Below are 15,187 nucleotides of genomic sequence, written 5' to 3' on the forward strand. Positions count from 1 at the left end.
AAGAGGGTCCAGCGCTGGGTCCCAGGCAGTGCCCTTAAGGGTGGATTTGGAGCGGAGAAGTAACACATTGATAACTGGCACAGGGACAAAATGTTCATGGTTGTGAATCTGGGTGAAAGGATGCGTATGGGAGTTCTTTCTACTATTCTTGAACTCTTCTGTATGTTTGAAATTACTCCTAAATTAAAGAACTTAAATAAAAGAATGCCATTCGCTGAAACTGGCCAAAATAAGACTTTGGGGAGGATGATTTCTTGATTTTAAAAACTGCATTGGACTCTAGAAGAGAATTTGATTTTGGTCTTCGATTCTTTTGGACTTTAAAAGATTTTGATTTCTTTTAATTTTTAAAAGGTTAGGAAGTAACGGAAGGAACCAGACTTGGGTCTGCTCAGCCATGCACAGAAAAGCCAACCTACTGACACCGAGCTGTGGTGAAGGGAAGTGCAGCGTACACTGCAGGCACCAGGCAAGGAGTCTAGGCGCTAGTGCTCAAAAGACCCGAACTCCCCGGTGGGTTTCAGGGACAGGTTTTTAAAGACAAGGTGAGGGAGGTGGGTGGTGCAGTGTGTGATCAGCACGTGGACATTCTTCTGATTGGTGGGTGGTGAGGTAATCAGGAGTCAACATCATCCACCCTCTGGTTCTAACTGGTCTGGGGTCTGCATGCTTGCGGGTAGCATGCAGTTAACTTCTCCCACCCGGTGGGGGCTTCAGTATCTGCAAGACAGCTCAAAGGCTCAGAGTATTATCTACAGCCCTTGAGGAGGAACGAAATGTTCTTGACTTTGTTTAATGGCTAAACTATTAATATTTTGTCTTGCTTGACTGTTTTCCTTTCTTTCTACATTTTCTCACTTCTCTGATTAATTTCTCTGGAGCTTCGGGAAGGCTTAGGAGGCTAAAGTTTTTCTACAGACAAGAGGTAGCCAGAGGACACTGGGGGGTGTAGGGGGAGTGCATCAAGGGTGTCTGGTAGCTGATCGCTCCCTCTCACCAGGGCAGGTGATTGCGTGTGTCCTCCTCCTCTTACTAAACTGTGGATTACACCTCGGAGCTAATAGGTTTCTCAGAACTCCTGACTGACTGTGATGGAGGGCCTTGCACCACCTCGGGGGCACTCATGAAGAACCCCACGTAACCCAGAAGAGAGAGGAAGACAGTGGTGGGTGTGGGGTTGCCCTGAGTAACACGGGGAGCTGATGGGCTTCTCTTGGCCAGGAGGGCAAAGACTTAACTAGTGGGGAGATGAAAGGAGGGGAAGGTGTTTGTTCACCAGAATTCCAGGTGATGGAGAAGAGCGTGCTTCCAGGAAGTAGATCCTGATAGGGAAGCAGCTGGGTGCTGAAAGCATTTCAGGGAGGAAGAGAGCAGAGGAGCTGCTTGGGCTGTGAGGCAGGAAGTATGGGCCAGAGAGAGGGAGCAAGAGGAAAGTCTTTTTTCCAGAAGCTTCTGCCCCTGTGGAAGAATCTGGGAACCAGAGAAGCAGGTGACAAGGGGAAGCTGAGCCTCTCCCACCCCTTCTGGTGCTGGCTCAGAGCATTGGTAAGGATTCTTCAAGTTTCTGTCAAGGGTATTTTCTCCCAGATTGCTGTAGGCCTGGTGCTGCGAATCTACACCCAGAAGGAGTCCTGGATTTTATTCAGGCTACACTTATTTTGTGGCTGAAGAAACCAAAACTCAGAAATGGGACCAGGCAAATAAGTGTCAGAGATGAGTCTTGAGTTTCCATTCTGATCCCTTCTTTTCTTTTTTTCTTCAAAACTTTCCACAAAACAAACAAAACCCCAAGCTTCATGACTACGTATTTTGTGCAGGTATTATTTTTTTTATTTGTTAATTTAAAAAGAATATTTATTTATTTGGCTGCATTGGATCTTCATTGCAGCATGCGGGATCTTTCATTGTGGCGAGTGGGCTCTTTGTTGCGGCATGCAGGCTTCTCTAGTTGTGGCACGTGGGCTCCAGAGCCCACGGGCTCAGTAGTTGCAGCGTGTAGGCTTAGTTGCCCCATGGCATGTGGGATCTTAGTTCCCTGACCAGGGATCAAACCTGCGTCCCCTGCGTTGGAAGGCAGATTCTTAACCACTGGACCACCAGGGAAGTCCCTGTGCAGGTATTATTACTGACAATGTTTATTCGGAACTTTAAGGATGCTCACGCACACTAAAAGAACAACATTAAATGGGGCAAAAGCTGTTTACTTACTGTTATGCTCGTGAAAATATTATAAGAGCAACAGAAGCGGGAACCACACGGCCTGGGGTGACTACTTAAAACCCCTAGATCATAAGAGAGTTCCCATAGCCCATCCTAGAAACCAGCACCAGCAAAGGCACATGACCCAGTCCTGACCAGTCAGAGTGGGTCCCTGGACTTTTGCCCCGCCCCTTTCCATGTGGGAGTCCCCCAGCTGGCAGCAGGCACACCTGGAGGTGCTGAGGCCACGGTGCCTGAATGTGGCGGAAGTCTGTCTGAGAAATGGAAAGACAGATGCTTGATGACATCATTTTTAGCCTCTGGATCCACACGCACCTGAAGCCCACTGTTCCCCTAAGCTTTTTAAGTACGTGAGCCAATAAATTTCTCTCTTTTTCATAGGCCAGTTTGAATTGGTTTTGGCCACTTAACAAAATGATGACTAATTTATGTCTAATTAAAGCGTTGTAGGTACAGTCAAGAGAATATTTTGCAACATGGAAAAGTAACGTCTATAAAGACTCTGTGAAACATGGAAGGGTAGAAAACATTGCTAAGTGAAAACAACAGAATGGAAAGTTATAGATCTGTAGGCAAATGAGGGAGTTGAGAATGCAAGAGAAAGAAAACTCAGTGAGTTACAGAAAAAAAATCTACTCTACAATGTAGCCTTGAGAGAGGGTCCCCAGCAGGCAGTACTGTCCAAAGCAAGAAAAGCACAGAAAGAAAATTCTCCACCAAAATACCAGCACCCTCTCACTGTTGTGGCCTCTCCCTTTGTGAAGCACAGGCTCCGGACGCGCAGGCTCAGGGCCATGGCTCACGGGCCCAGCCGCTCCGCAGCATATGGGATCCTCCCGGACCGGGGCACGAACTCGTGTCCCCTGCATCGGCAGGCGGACTCTCAACCACTGCGCCACCAGGGAAGCCCCTTCCCCCCTATTCTTTAGTTTCCTGTATTTTAAAAAGTTGTACTGAATGTCCATACACTACTTTTAAAATAGCAGCTGAAACATAGAAAAGAAAAAAATAGGTGTAAGATGGGTGAACGGGGAAGCCAGGAGAGTTCCTACAGGTTCCTGTGTCTTGAGGAGCCCAAGAACTTCTGTTGTGGGGAGGATGGAGGGGCTCCTTCCTGATGGGAATCAGGCCGAGCAGGTTGCGGTGACATCCTTTTATGTGCAAACCCAGGATCTTCTCCAGCGATTACTGCCCAGGTCGGGGAGGGGAAGGACAGAGGGCCAACACAAGCTGAGTTGATACAAAAGAGAGAACCCAGCATACCCTTCATTCCCAGAGCCCTTCCATCTGGTGTCAGCACTTAATACAGGGCCTGGGGTCAAATAATACACGTTTCACATGGGCTGACTCTGCATGCGAGGGAGGAAGCAGGGGCGGTGAAGGGGTCCAGGAAATGAGTTACACACATGAAGGAGGGCGGGATGGGACAGGCTGACCTCCCTTAACTTACAGTGTGACACTCACCACTGACAGTGCCCTCAACACCCTTGTAGACCTGTCAGCTGCTGAGTCTCCAGGCATTGCCTCTGCCAACCTTGCCCCACCACCGCCGTGGTCCCCTTTTCTTCCACTCAGAGACCCCTGGGCTCAATTGTCTTCATCCTCTCCTGTCCCCTGGGATCCTGCTTTCCCTGGTGGCAGAGGTACAGTCCCCATGGTTCCTTCCGAAGACGAGCTCACAGGCTTTTTTTCTTGGGAGAGTTTCTGGAAAACACACACACACACACACACACCAATCAAAGGAAAGCTACAGAAGGGCTCCAGGCAGCATGGTGTGGAGATCCAGGCCCGGGCTCAGAGGTCAGGCTCCTGGGCTGTCATCCTGACTCTCGCTCCACATAGTTGCAAGCATTTGGCAAGTTGCATCACTTGCTGATGTTATGCACACGCTGATGAACACCACAGTCTGGGGGAGGAAACAGCAAAAATGGATTTTCTCATAGTTCTGGAGGCTGCGAGGCTCAGATCCAGGTGCTGGCCGATTGAGCTCCCGGTGAGGACTCTCCCTGGCTTGCAGACCGCTGCCTTCTTGCTTCGTCCTCACAGGGCCTTTCCTCTGTGCCAGTGCAGGCAGAGAAAGAGAGAGCCCTCTGTATTTCCTCCTCCTCTTACAAGGACACCAGTCCCCTAGGATTATGGCCCCACCCCTACAAACTCATTCAACCCAAATCACCTCCCCAAACCCCCATCTCCAAAAAGTCACCTTGGGGCTTAGGGCTTCTACATAGAAATGTTAGGGGGACACGTTTCAGTCCATAACACTCCCTGTGGCTCAGTGTCCTGTTCTGTACAACTGGGAAGACCCTCTGCCCAGCACATGGACCTCAAGGAGCACCGAGGGAGAGACAGAAGGCATGACCAGGTCTCTCCAGGACTGATGCCACTATCTCCAAGATGAACATGATACCGTTTGGACCTTCAGGGCCACCAGACACCCCGTGTCCTTGGGAACATCCATGCAAACTCCACACACACACACTGGCTTCCTCATCACCCTTCCCATAAACCCTGGTGCCCATAAGCGCCAGTTAAAGCTTCCCCCTCCTCCAGCCCCACCCACGAGGGAAACCACAGCCTCACCTTCTGCTGCAGGTTCTCATAGCACTGGGTGAATTCTGTCAGCTTCCTTTCCAGCTCCCAAGCCTGCGCCCTTAGCTCTTCCGCAAGCTCTGATTTTGTTCCCTCCTTCAGCTGTTTCCAGTCCTTCAGGAGGGAGGCCAAGACCATGCTGAGGGAGAAGCCAGCCATTGCAGTACCCAGCAAGCGAGCCTTTGTTTTCATCACCAGCGTGGTACCTTCAAAAGCCCTTTGCACCTGCCTGCTCCTCCGGGCTGAGACTTGGCCAGTGGTCAGGAGATTCTTGGCGGCAGCGGCCAGGCGCGGGTTGGCCCTGGCTATCTGAAAGGCACGGATGCTCTTCCGGATATCCTGGACGGTGCTTTCACAATCCTGGACCACCTTTCCGGCAGCCAAGACATAGGCTGCCCCAGCTCCCCTGACCTCTTGGGCACGGGTGGGCACTAGGCTACCGACATAAGCTTGGGCTTCTTGACTGTGAAAGCGTTCCAGAACGTTGGTCAAGATGCTGGTGACCTCCCCTGCTTTCCCCAAAACTCTACCAGCAGCGGAGAGTACCAGGCTTCCTCCTGCTACTGCCGGAGCGAGGACCAAGCCCAGGATGCTCATGACTTCTGAGACCACAGCGATGGAATTGGCCACTATGCTGGTCTTGGTGAGTGTTCTGTGGGTTGTGTCGACCTGGTCTGCAAGGGTATGAAGCTTTCTGATGCCCACTTCCAGCTCCCCTTTCAAGATGGGAAACTCTTCCAAAAATATTCTTTCTTCAGCTGACAGGTCACCATCTTGCCACTCCACATCTTCATATGGAAGAATGTCATCTTCGTCCCTGTGGATGAGTGAAATAAAGATGTTCAGTCTCCCGGATGGGAAAGCCAAATTCATAGTCAAGCCCACGTGGTTTCTGGATGTTCTTGCCCCTCCAGACTTTCAATCCTCCCTGCATCTTCCTAGCATCTCTGTTCCCTCTAACTCAACTGTGAAAAGTCCCAGAGCATTGCTGGGAGCTGCTGGTTCCCTGAAGAGAGCACATAAGAGGGGGATCTGGAGGGAAATGGGAGAAACGTAGCCCTGGCCAAGAGATGGAAGAGGTGGATTAGTGCTGAGGGACTTTTTCAACCTTGTTCAAAGAGGCTATGGGAACTGTCACGAGGAGGAGCAGTGGGAAATGCAAGGATCCAAGTCAAGATAAGGAACCTGGGACGAATTGCCGGGAGGGAGAGGGCTGGGAAAAACAGGAGGAAGCAGAGTCCAGCTGTTGGGCCGGAGGTTGGGAGTCCTGTACACGTAGAGGTGAGTGAGGGGGAAGAGGCACCATATTGTATAATGCATCCCCCACTTTGATGACCTTGGTTTTTTTTCAGCTTGTGGGATCTTAGTTCCCCGGACCAGGGATCCAACCCTTGCCCCCTGCAGGGGAAGCGCAGAGTCTTAACCATTGGAGCGCCGGGGAAGTCTCCACTTTGATGAACTTGAATTCAGTGCTCTGCTGTGCCTCCGGAGTTGCACACTGAGAGGGCTGAGAGAAATGACTGCTAAAGCTCTGAATGTTCTCCTTGGCACCTGGCCGGCTCTCCTTGCTCTCTCGAGCAGAACTGGTTCTTCACGGGAGAAATCAGGGACAAAAGGACCCAGCCCCTTCCCCCGTCTTCTCACAGTAGGCAGTCCTGAGGGATTTTTGCCAGCCCAGCTGAGTGTGGCTTTCACGGGACAGCAGTCTCAGGGGAGAACAAAGCCCTCTCCTTCAGGAACTTTCCTGGTGCCCAGGGCCCCGGGTGCATTGCCTTCAGGGCGAGCTGAGGAGGCCTGGTGATAACACAGATTCCCTGCGCACAGGAGGGTGTCAGAGCTGGAAGGAGCCCTAGGGAAGATCTAAGCTTCCTATTCTACTTTTCTGTGGAGGGAACAGAAGCCCAGAGCGGGGCAGGGCTCTCACCCAAAGGAAGGTGTGAGGTTGACATGCAGCTTTGAATGGGGACTCAGAGCTCCCTCCTTTTAATCTCTCTTCACACACACACACACACACACACACACACACACACACACACACACACACAGTTCCTCAATGGAAAAGGTTAGAAACCAAATATACTACCAAGGAAGCCTTTCGTGTTAATGAAGTAATTAATTTAGGCCCAGTTGTCAGTTAACCAGTAGCCATAAATCAGTTGACAGAGCAAAAAGTACCCCGGGACTTGCAGTGGGGATGGGGCGGATGGCCGCAGGGAGGGTAACCCTGCTGAGAGACCCCCAGCTTCACAGACGCCACCATGCAGCCCACCCTGATCTCTCTGCTTCCTCAGGTTTGCAGGGACGAAGAGAAACAACAGAGAGATTTGTACCTGCAAAGATCGACAGCGCGGGGGGAAAGCGGGGTGGTGGTGGTGGGATGAACTGGGAGATTGGGATTGACATATATACACTACTATGTATAAAAGAGATAACTAATAAGAACCTGCTGTAAAAAAAATAAATAAAATAAAATTCCAAAGGAAGAAAAAAGATCAATAACGCCACTTTGCATTCACTGTGAAGTTTTGTCTTTCACGTGGTTGGTAGCTAACAGGAGCTTGGCTTCGTGTGTGTGTGTGTGTGTGTGTGTGTGTGTGTGTGTGTGTGTGTGTGTGTGTTTTGTGGGATTTTTGTTCCCCGACCAGGGATCAAACTCAGAGCCCCAGCAGTGAGAGCACCGAGTCCTAACCACTGGATCGCCAGGGAATTCCCTTCTTGTGTTTTTAAATTAAACTAAATGCATCCCGCATTAAGTAATGATGCCTCCTGACACAGTGAAAATTGCAATCGAGTTCTGTGACACCGAATTCCCTCAGCAGACATTTGTTGATTGTCCATATTGGGCTGGTGATGCTATATCTGCTGATGAATGGACACTTGGGCTTAAATTCATGAATGCAGTAACACTAAAGGGCCTTTTTGGTGATACATGAACCTCAGAGAGGTGAGACCCGAAAGGGCAGTTTCTGGCCTCAGAGTCCTATTACCCAATGTCATGTACCCGACAAGAACTTGACCTGTGCTCCGAAATATTTAATGTAGCCGGTGGAATATTTTTTCCCCTGGGAGACATATATACGTAATGGAGACCAGTTGGAGGGCAGGGCATACTTTATGGCTGATGCCCTTGGAACACGTCTGTCGCGTGTCATGCGGCTGCCTAAACATTTCTGCAGAAGTAGCCCTTTCCCCAAGGAAAAAGCGCTCTGGGTTTTACCTTTGCAGACTGACACCAGCCTTGCATAATGCTTTCCCTGCCTGGGTGTCCAGCAGATTCTGCGGCATCAAATCCGTGTTCATTTTGCCTGTGGGAGAATGAGAGCTGTCGCCACACGTCAAAGGATTTTCTGGTTGGAAACAGAAACCAAGTTTACTGCAGGGGCCATGAAACCATATGAAATTCAAGGATGGAGGGATTTTAGACGGTGCGGAATCAAGATAATAATAAACACACAATGTACAAAATATTTGCAAACTGCTGTTTTTACATTTTATGTTGAGGTGGAGCTTATATAGGATAAATACTCAAAAGGAAGTCATCAACTCAATACATTCTGACATTACACACCTGAGTCATCACCTCCCAGACCAAGATAGAGAACAGAAGATTCCCTTAACCCCCTGGTGGTCAATCCTCACCCGGCCCGCGGCCGGGGGGTGGGGTGGGGGGGGGTGGGGGTGGTGGTGGTAACCACTATCCTGATTTCCATAACCATTGATTAGTTTGCCTGGTCTTGAACTTCATGTCAATTGAGTCATTTGTTCGGTTTCTTTCGCTCCACACAACGTCTGTGAAATTCTTTCATGTTGTCGTGGTTTTAAAAACGTTCAGTGGCTTTAAAAATGTTTACCATGGGCTTCTCTGGTGGCGCAGTGGTTAAGAATCTGCCTGCCAATGCAAGGGACACGGGTTCGAGCCCTGGTCCCGGAAGATCCCACGTGCCGCAGAGCAACTAAGCCCTTGCGCCGCAACTACTGAGCCTGCGCTCTAGAGCCTGCAAGCCACAACTACTGAGCCCATGTGCCACAACTACTGAAGCCCGCATGTCTAGAGCCCGTGCTCCGCAACAAGAGAGGCCACCACAATGAGAAGCCCGTGCACCTCAACGAAGAGCTGCCCCCACTCACCGCAACTAGAGGAAGCCCGCGCGCAGCAATGAAGACCCAACGCAGCCAAAAATAAATTAAAAAAGAAAAAAAAAAAGATTGCTATGTAGTATTTCATTATAGGAATACACTACAAAACATGCACTTGGTAAGTGGGGGAGCCCAGTGTGAGTCCAGCCAGGTCAAAAATGGTAGATCTCAATCAGGAACGTGTTTCCTCCCCGGGGGATATTGGTAATGCCTGTAGACATTCAGGGGTCCGGTGGAGGCACTGCTACTGGCATCTAGTGGGTAGAGGCCAGCGATGCTTGACACCCTACAATGCACCGGACGGCCCCCACAGCAAAGAATGGTCCAGCCCAAAATGTCAGTGGTACTGAGGCTGAGAAACCCTGGGGGAGCCCCATTCCTTAGCAGCACCCCCTAAAACTTCCCCCATTTTTCATATTAGTCTTATCAGATGAAGGGCTATAGTGACAGTGGGGAACCCTTTGGTCCCATCAGGTTCCATCCCCTCGCTACTGACCTTCTCTCAGTGGATGTCAGAGGATGTTATGTTGGGAGAGGGATGGAAATGGTGGGAGAGGATTAGAGATGTTATTCTCGTATGAGAGCTTTTTTTTATGAGTTTCTCTTTGCAGTTTTGGGAGACTTCAGCTCCACTGTATTCTGCCCCTTTGCCTGCAAACCAAGTCCCTCACGCACCCCATCAGCGTCAGAAAAGTCGGTTACTCTGACACACAGCTTTAGATAATCCTCTTAATCTTTATCACCAACACCCCCTACTCCCAAACTACACTAAAAAAACCTACAACCCAAGAAACACTGCAGGTTGCAATTTTGAGACAACTCATTCAGCATTTTTTCTACAAAGATGACAGCCCTAAACCAGTCCTGCAGAGAATGTCTAGGGAAATGCCTTGGCCCATGCCGTCTCCTCCTTTCTGGGGTCCAGGCTCTCTCTCTCTCTGTCTAGGATCCTGGGGTCCCCAGCCAATGGAGCGGAAGACGCAACTTGGTTGGTCTAATCATACGCTTAATCATGCTTTTATTTAAACTTCAAATACTCCTGAAGGAGAGATTTCTATCCTGATTTATCAAGTAACGAAGCTGAACTTCAGACCCAGTCTCACATTAGGAACTGGCTGGATGGGGATGTGAACCCCTGGGGGGTTCCTGACAACAGCTCTTTTTCCCAAACCAAGTGCAGGTGGCCAACCCCTTGGGCACATTGTCCTCTAGAGGCCCCAGATCAGCCCTCCTCCTGGGTGTGCTGTCCCACCTGTTCTCAGTGAAGCTCTCACTGTGGCCTCAGGTTCCAAAGGCCTTCTGCTCTCTCCTCTCCGGAGGCCTCTGGTCCAGCAGGGGGCTGTGAGCGTCTGGGCTGCAGGAAGACAAAGACGAAGTGCAGAGCCTCTAGCTGGTTCTTCTCACTAGGGGAAAGGCCCGAGGCTCTGATTGCAAAACTGGGTCCGAGTTCAGTGAGTCAGGCACAGAAATGCCAATGCCCAAGGCAGCTCTTTCGGGAAGACCCTGGCGCTTATTGCGAAATGGCTTGAACTCTTACATTCCTTTCTGCTTATTTCTCTAATAGATGTGCAACGAAGTGGACAGATGAATCCAAGTCAGGCCTGAGTCTCTCCTCTCCTGGTCCTAGCTGTGCCAAGGGCAGAACAAGGGTGGTTACGTCCTGCAAGGACTCAAGTCGAGCAGACCACCTGGAGTGCTGTCACTGTGGGCCAGTGCCTCAACTGCCCTTGGCCTCAATTCTCCATCTGTTAAATGGGTATTTATTAAACTAGCCCTTGTGAGGGAGAGCTATGTTGAGGAGCCCCGGAGCAAGCGAGGGAACGTCCTGCGAGGAAGCAATGCCCAACAAAGGCATCAACGCCCCTGCTGATGCCGAAAACTCAGCCTCTGGGCACCGGTGCTGAATCAAACCTCAGAGACAGAGTTTGGGGTGAAGTAGAAAAGAATAACTTTATTGTTTTGCCAGGCAAAGGGGGACACTTATGCCCCTCAAAACTGTGTGTCCCGTGGCTTCCCTGGTGGCGCAGTGGTTGAGAGTCCGCCTGCTAATGCAGGGGACGCGGGTTCGTGCCCCGGTCCGGGAAGATCCCACATGCCGCGGAGCGGCTGGGCCCGTGAGCCATGGCTGCTGAGCCTGCGCGTCCGGAGCCTGTGCTCCGCAACGGGAGAGGCCACAACAGTGAGAGGCCCGCGTACCGCAAAAAAACTAAAAAAAACAACTGTGTGTCCCAACCCGGGAGGATCTGGTGAGGAGTTTTACAGCAGTGGTTCAAGGGCAGGGCTGCTGATAAGGAGCAGGGTGTGCGCATGCGCAGGGCCTTCATGCCTTTAATCTGGCCTCAGGTCTGCTGAGGAGCTTCCAGGTTATCAAACTGTGATCTTCTCTGGAAGGAAGAGAACATCTTCTATTTGTTGGGGGTTTTAGATCTATAGAAGAGTTCAAAGGTATTGTTATAGGTATCCCTTGAGGACCCTGCCCCGAGGCTGCACTGTTGTTTCTTAGCTGCCCCTTCCTTGTCTCTGCATCCCCTCCCTTCCCTGATTAGCGGCTGTTTGAATCTGCCCTTTGGGACTCAGGGAAGGTCACTGGAGGCTGGGGTCTATTCCCTACAAACAAGAAACAAGAAAGGCTTCCGTGCCCGGGAGCCCCCCAGGGCCCTGCTCAGCTTCACTGCCACGAGTGCTGTCATCCGCCTTCCGAGTGCTGTCATCCGCCCTCCGAGGTGGGTGACCTTAAAGCCTAAGACCTCTTTTCTGTAACTGTGAATGAAATTCATAAAGGCTCTGAAAATGGAAACATTTTTTCATAATTCATTTGGTGGTAGAACCTGACCTGCACTGGTGCAAGTGTCTAGTTTTGATGCCTCCCCCTTCATTTGAATATTCAAGTTTCCCTGAAGAAATATGCCTAGTGTTTGACCAAGGAGGGTGTTCCAGGCTGCTCTCAGTTTCTAATAACCAATATTGTGGTTGGACTGGCCCCCAACATTCTCATGATTGCAAGACACCCTTCAGCAATAATCATCAGAAAACGTAAAAGTAAATAAGGGTTTATGACTTATAGAACCTGGAAATTACATAAAAGAAAATTTTTTAATAAATTAATTAATTAAATAAAAGGTTATTACTTACAGGACCTGGAAATGATATGACACATCTGGGCCACATGGGGGGTAGGGGAGGGGGTCAAGGTGGGGAAGGGAGGAAAGAGAGAGAGAGGGAGAGAGAGTAGCAGGGCCTGGGGTTCTGCTTATCCTGGGGTGGAGAGTGGGGACCCTAAGTGTTCCAGGGTTCACTTTTATCGGTGAATTTAAAACATACGAGGGGAAATTTAAAGCTTGAGAACAAGTGTCCCAAATCATCAGTGATTAAAATCAACCAAGATCTCTAAAACCGAGGAGCCTCAGCAGGGGAGGTGGCTGGCTTTTTATTTAACCCTGGGGCTGGCAATGTGTTTATTCAAGATCACCATCTTTGTCGAGGATGCCTCAGCAATCAAAGCTTAAGTCAGGGGCTTCCCTGGTGGTGCAGTGGTTGGGGGTCCGCCTGCTGATGCAGGGGACACGGGTTCGTGCCCCGATCCAGGAGGATCCCGCGTGCCACGGAGCGGCTGGGCCCGTGAGCCATGGGCGCTGGGCCTGCGCGTCCAGAGCCTGTGCTCCGCGACGGGAGAGGCCACGGCAGTGAGAGGCCCGCGTACCGCAAAAAAAAAAAAAAGCTTAAGTCAGGCACTTGCATTACGAACAAGAACAACAAAAGCCCAGCTTTACGGTTTACACTACAAGAGGGCTTCTGGGGTCGTTACATAATATATAATATCTGGACCTTTCCTAAAATCCCCCAGATTGGAAACTCTGAAACACAGCTGGCCCCATTGATTTGAGACACAGGACTGTGGTCCTGACTCTCCCATTTTTCAGATGAGGAAACTGAGACCTCAAGAGAGTGGGTGGCTTTCCCCATGGTCACACAACTAAGAAATGGCAACCCCAGTTCTACATCTTGTGTCTGGGGGAATAGCCTCTCATGCAGTCATGGGCTGAGATTTGAGCGCGTGTGTGTGTGTGTGTGTGTGCGTGCGTGCGTGCGTGTGTGCGTGTGTGTGTGTGCGTGTGTGTGTGTGCGTGTGCGTGTGTGTGTGTGTGTGCGTGTGTGCGTGTGTGTGTGTGTGTGTGTGTGCGCACGCGCGCGCAACCTGGAACCAGGGGCCGCGTGGTTTGTTCACGTTTATATGAACAGAGGTGCTAGGCCCTCTCCCCAGCCCCCCTGAGGCCACACTTGGGGCTTTGCTTTACAGGAGGAGTACCCACCCAGCCAGGCTTGGTCTTTGGGGTCGGGACTGACTGCCTTCCCTGGCCCTGTGAGCAGGAGTGAGAGGCTGGAGGGCCCTGAGGTGGGACCCGTAGGGGCCTTTGCAGCCCTGGCGCCCTGGCCTCCTATACCTGGGGACACTGACCAGAAAATGTCCTGGAGGTGGGCTTGGCTAACCCCAGGCCGCCTGGCCATCTGGGCCTCCGTGCTGTTTTCCCAGGCAACACATCAGATATCGTGGCCTCTCCTCAGTGCTGGGAGCCTCAGGGACCGGCCAGCCATTGGCCTGAGGGGTATTTACTATAGAGACTCTTGTGAAACCATTGCCCCAAGAGATGCTGGGTGAGCAAGTCATCTGTCACCTGCAGGAGACCTGCTTCTGCGGTGAGACAAAAAGTGCGCCCTGTAGCCCAGATGACCGCGAAGTGGAGTTGCTTCACTTCCGAAACTCACCTAACCTTCCTCAAGGGTCCCCAACCTGCTGAGAAGAAACAAACTGGCCTCAGGGAAACTCCGTCTCTTGCATGTAAAACACGCTCTTTTGGGTAAAGTTGTTACCAAGCCAGGTTCGTTTGCCTGACTATGGCGAGGTTTGCAACAGAGAAAAAGAGTTTATTCACCAGGCAGCCAACCGAGGAGACAGAGCGAATCTCAGCTCTGCCTCCCTGAATGCGAGGGGCTCGAGATATTTACGGGATAAAGAAGCAGGGTGCTCCTAGGCATGGGGCAGGCTGATTGGAGATGGGGAGAAGTGGAGGTGACTGGGGTTCTGTGCACGTGTGTCTGAGTCACTGCTTCTTCATGGGATGCATGTTCGAACATGGAGGCCCTTAGCATCGTCTGAGGGTGCAGTTTTCGGCCCTCTGATGCCAGAATGTTGTTCCTTGCACACCTGCACATGTCCAGGTTTAGGGTCGGTGGTCCCAACCATTCTTAGCTGGCTTGAACCGGACAGGGGTCGATCGAATTCAAGTTCCTGGAAAACAACTTAAGCCCATCGCCCTGTTACTATAGTGACCCACAGCACAGGCAGAGTTATCTATCTAAAGTGGGGGTTACGGAGTCAAATAATTACAGCCAGCCTGCTCCGTGCAGGCAGGTTACAAGTGGAGGAGTTTTTAACAAGCTGTTCTTACCTGCTGTTCTTTATAACAAGGTCAAGAATTTCTGTTAGTCGCCAGTTTCTTTTAACCCTGAGGGGCACAGTTTCAGGATGGTTTTTTTTAACCCTATGGGAAATGGTTTCAAAGTCAGGCATTTGGGGGTGAGTGTTTAGGCAAATTCAGGCCCCAATTTCTTATCAGGGTGTTAAAAAACAAAAATCCAGGGCTTCCATGGTGGCGCGGTGGTTGGGAGTATGCCTGCCGATGCAGGGGACACGGGTTCGTGCCGCGGTCCGGGAAGATCCCACATGCCGCGGAGCAGCTGGGCCCGTGAGCCATGGCCGCTGAGCCTGCATGTCCAGAGCCTGTGCTCCGCAACGGGAGAGGCCACGGCAGTGAGAGGCCCGCGTACCACAAAAAAAAAAAAAAAAAAAAAATCCAACTGAGTAAATTTCAGGATCACATTGTCTTTATTCATTGATTCGTGAATTGGGCAGTGTCCCTTCCAGCAAACAGAAAGGAGCTCTGCTGAGCTGTAGAAAAGGAAAGGTTTTTAAAGGCAGAACAGGGTAGAAAAAGGAAATTATTAGCAAAGAATGCGTTGTTTCAGGCAAGGTGACCTCCTCAGGGGAATGGAATCCCCCCACCAGGCTGACCACTAGGCTGACTGATGACAGGCTCCATTCCTGGGAGGGTTGAAGCTGCAATTAGAGTAGGTACCAAGTCTTGCTTTGCTACTGTGGGTTTAGCATAAGGGACTCCATTTTGGGGCTGCTGTTTCCTTCTAACCAGGGTTTTTTCTCTCTCCTCCATAAAAGTTTGCCGTG

The 15,187-nt window shown here is 50.8% G+C and overlaps 1 protein-coding gene across 1 annotated transcript; it reads right to left on the reverse strand.

Annotated features, from left to right (window-relative positions):
* Positions 1-3,679: 3,679 nt before the first annotated feature.
* Positions 3,680-5,682, reverse strand: LOC307193883 (apolipoprotein L6-like; the record flags this gene model as incomplete). Its single annotated transcript, XM_079936520.1, has 2 exons — positions 3,680-3,924; positions 4,801-5,682. The coding sequence occupies 2 exons, from the start codon at positions 5,680-5,682 to the stop codon at positions 3,808-3,810; spliced, it is 999 nt and encodes a 332-aa protein (XP_079792646.1). The 3' UTR covers positions 3,680-3,807.
* Positions 5,683-15,187: the final 9,505 nt, after the last annotated feature.

The sequence above is a fragment of the Stenella coeruleoalba genome (assembly GCF_951394435.1).
Source record: "Stenella coeruleoalba genome assembly, chromosome: 11".
NCBI classification, from domain to species: Eukaryota; Metazoa; Chordata; class Mammalia; order Artiodactyla; family Delphinidae; genus Stenella; species Stenella coeruleoalba.